General features: G+C 40.0%; 1 protein-coding gene across 1 annotated transcript in view; it reads right to left on the reverse strand.

The window, feature by feature from the left end:
• PI4K2A (phosphatidylinositol 4-kinase type 2 alpha) overlaps positions 1-1125 on the reverse strand; it is a 60665-nt gene that overhangs the window by 11509 nt on the left and 48031 nt on the right. Inside the window, exon 5 of the mRNA XM_003787293.3 lies at positions 668-729. Within this exon, the coding sequence (XP_003787341.1) occupies positions 668-729 (62 nt within the window). The remainder of the gene's footprint in view (positions 1-667; positions 730-1125) is intronic.

Raw genomic sequence — 1125 nt, forward strand, 5'->3', positions numbered from 1 at the left:
CCACCTTAGGTTTATGTGGCTGGCGCCTTAGCCGGTTGAGCTATAGGTGCCGAGCCAGGTAATTTTCATGTTAATTTTAAAAAACATGCAGACTGGGCAGTGATAAAGAAGTATGGTGAAGAATAAAAGGAAGGAGAGAGTAAGCAGCTTGTGGTCTGTTGTAAGAGAAGTGTCTCATGGTTTAAAAAGTATAGAAATCACTTGGCCAAATGAAACTGAACAGGTTCATTTAATGTAGTACTTCTCAGACCTTTACTGTACTACTGTGCAAAGTGAAGCTCAAAGAAAGGAACAGAGCATGTAGTATGTGCCACACTTACTTGACTTTTTCTACATGCTATTCCTATTAACATCAGTCACTAGAATTTTTCTTAAAACATAGATTGAGAAAAACTACACTAAATATTAACCTAATAATTTGAGGCTAATATTAATTTTAGGCTAAAATTTAAATATAGGTTGAAGTGTACCATAAGATGAAAAAGGTTGAAAAACACTGCCCTAGAGGATGAAGGAGCCCAGCATCTGTAGCTTGTTTTGTTATCCTATTATTTGTTTCCCTGATTCTTCTGAACTTGTATGACCTAAGTCTCTGACCACTTTATGGGATTCTGTATTACACACAAACTCCTCATTCTCTTCTTTAAGATACAGATCAACCTCTTACCCGAGAGCTGGAACTATCCATCGGACAGTCATATTTAATCAGCCAGTTGTCATTGCCTCGATCTGTAAAACAAACAAAAAAAGTCAGTAGAGAAATGGGGGCAGGCTGCATGTGGTGGCATGTGCCTATAGTCCCAGCTACTAGAGAGGCTAAGGCAGAAGGATCATTTGAGCCTAGAAGTTGAAGGTTGCAGTGAGAAATGATGACACCACTGCACTCTAGCCTGGGCAACATAGTAAGACCCTGTCAAAAAAAAAAAAAAAAAAAAACGAAGCAGCTTTCAATTTTAGTAATGGTGGACTAAGTTTGTTGGATAACTGGACCAGCCCTTTTTTTTTTTTAAGACAGAGCCTGAAGCTATCGCCCTGGGTAGAGTGCCATGGTGTCACAGCTCACAGCAAGCTCCAACTCCTGGGCTTAAGCTATTCTCTTGCCTCAGCCTCCCAAGTAGCTGGGAC

This window comes from Otolemur garnettii, unplaced genomic scaffold (genome assembly GCF_000181295.1).
Source record: "Otolemur garnettii isolate 467f Iridium unplaced genomic scaffold, OtoGar3 scaffold00021, whole genome shotgun sequence".
Classification (NCBI taxonomy): domain Eukaryota; kingdom Metazoa; phylum Chordata; class Mammalia; order Primates; family Galagidae; genus Otolemur; species Otolemur garnettii.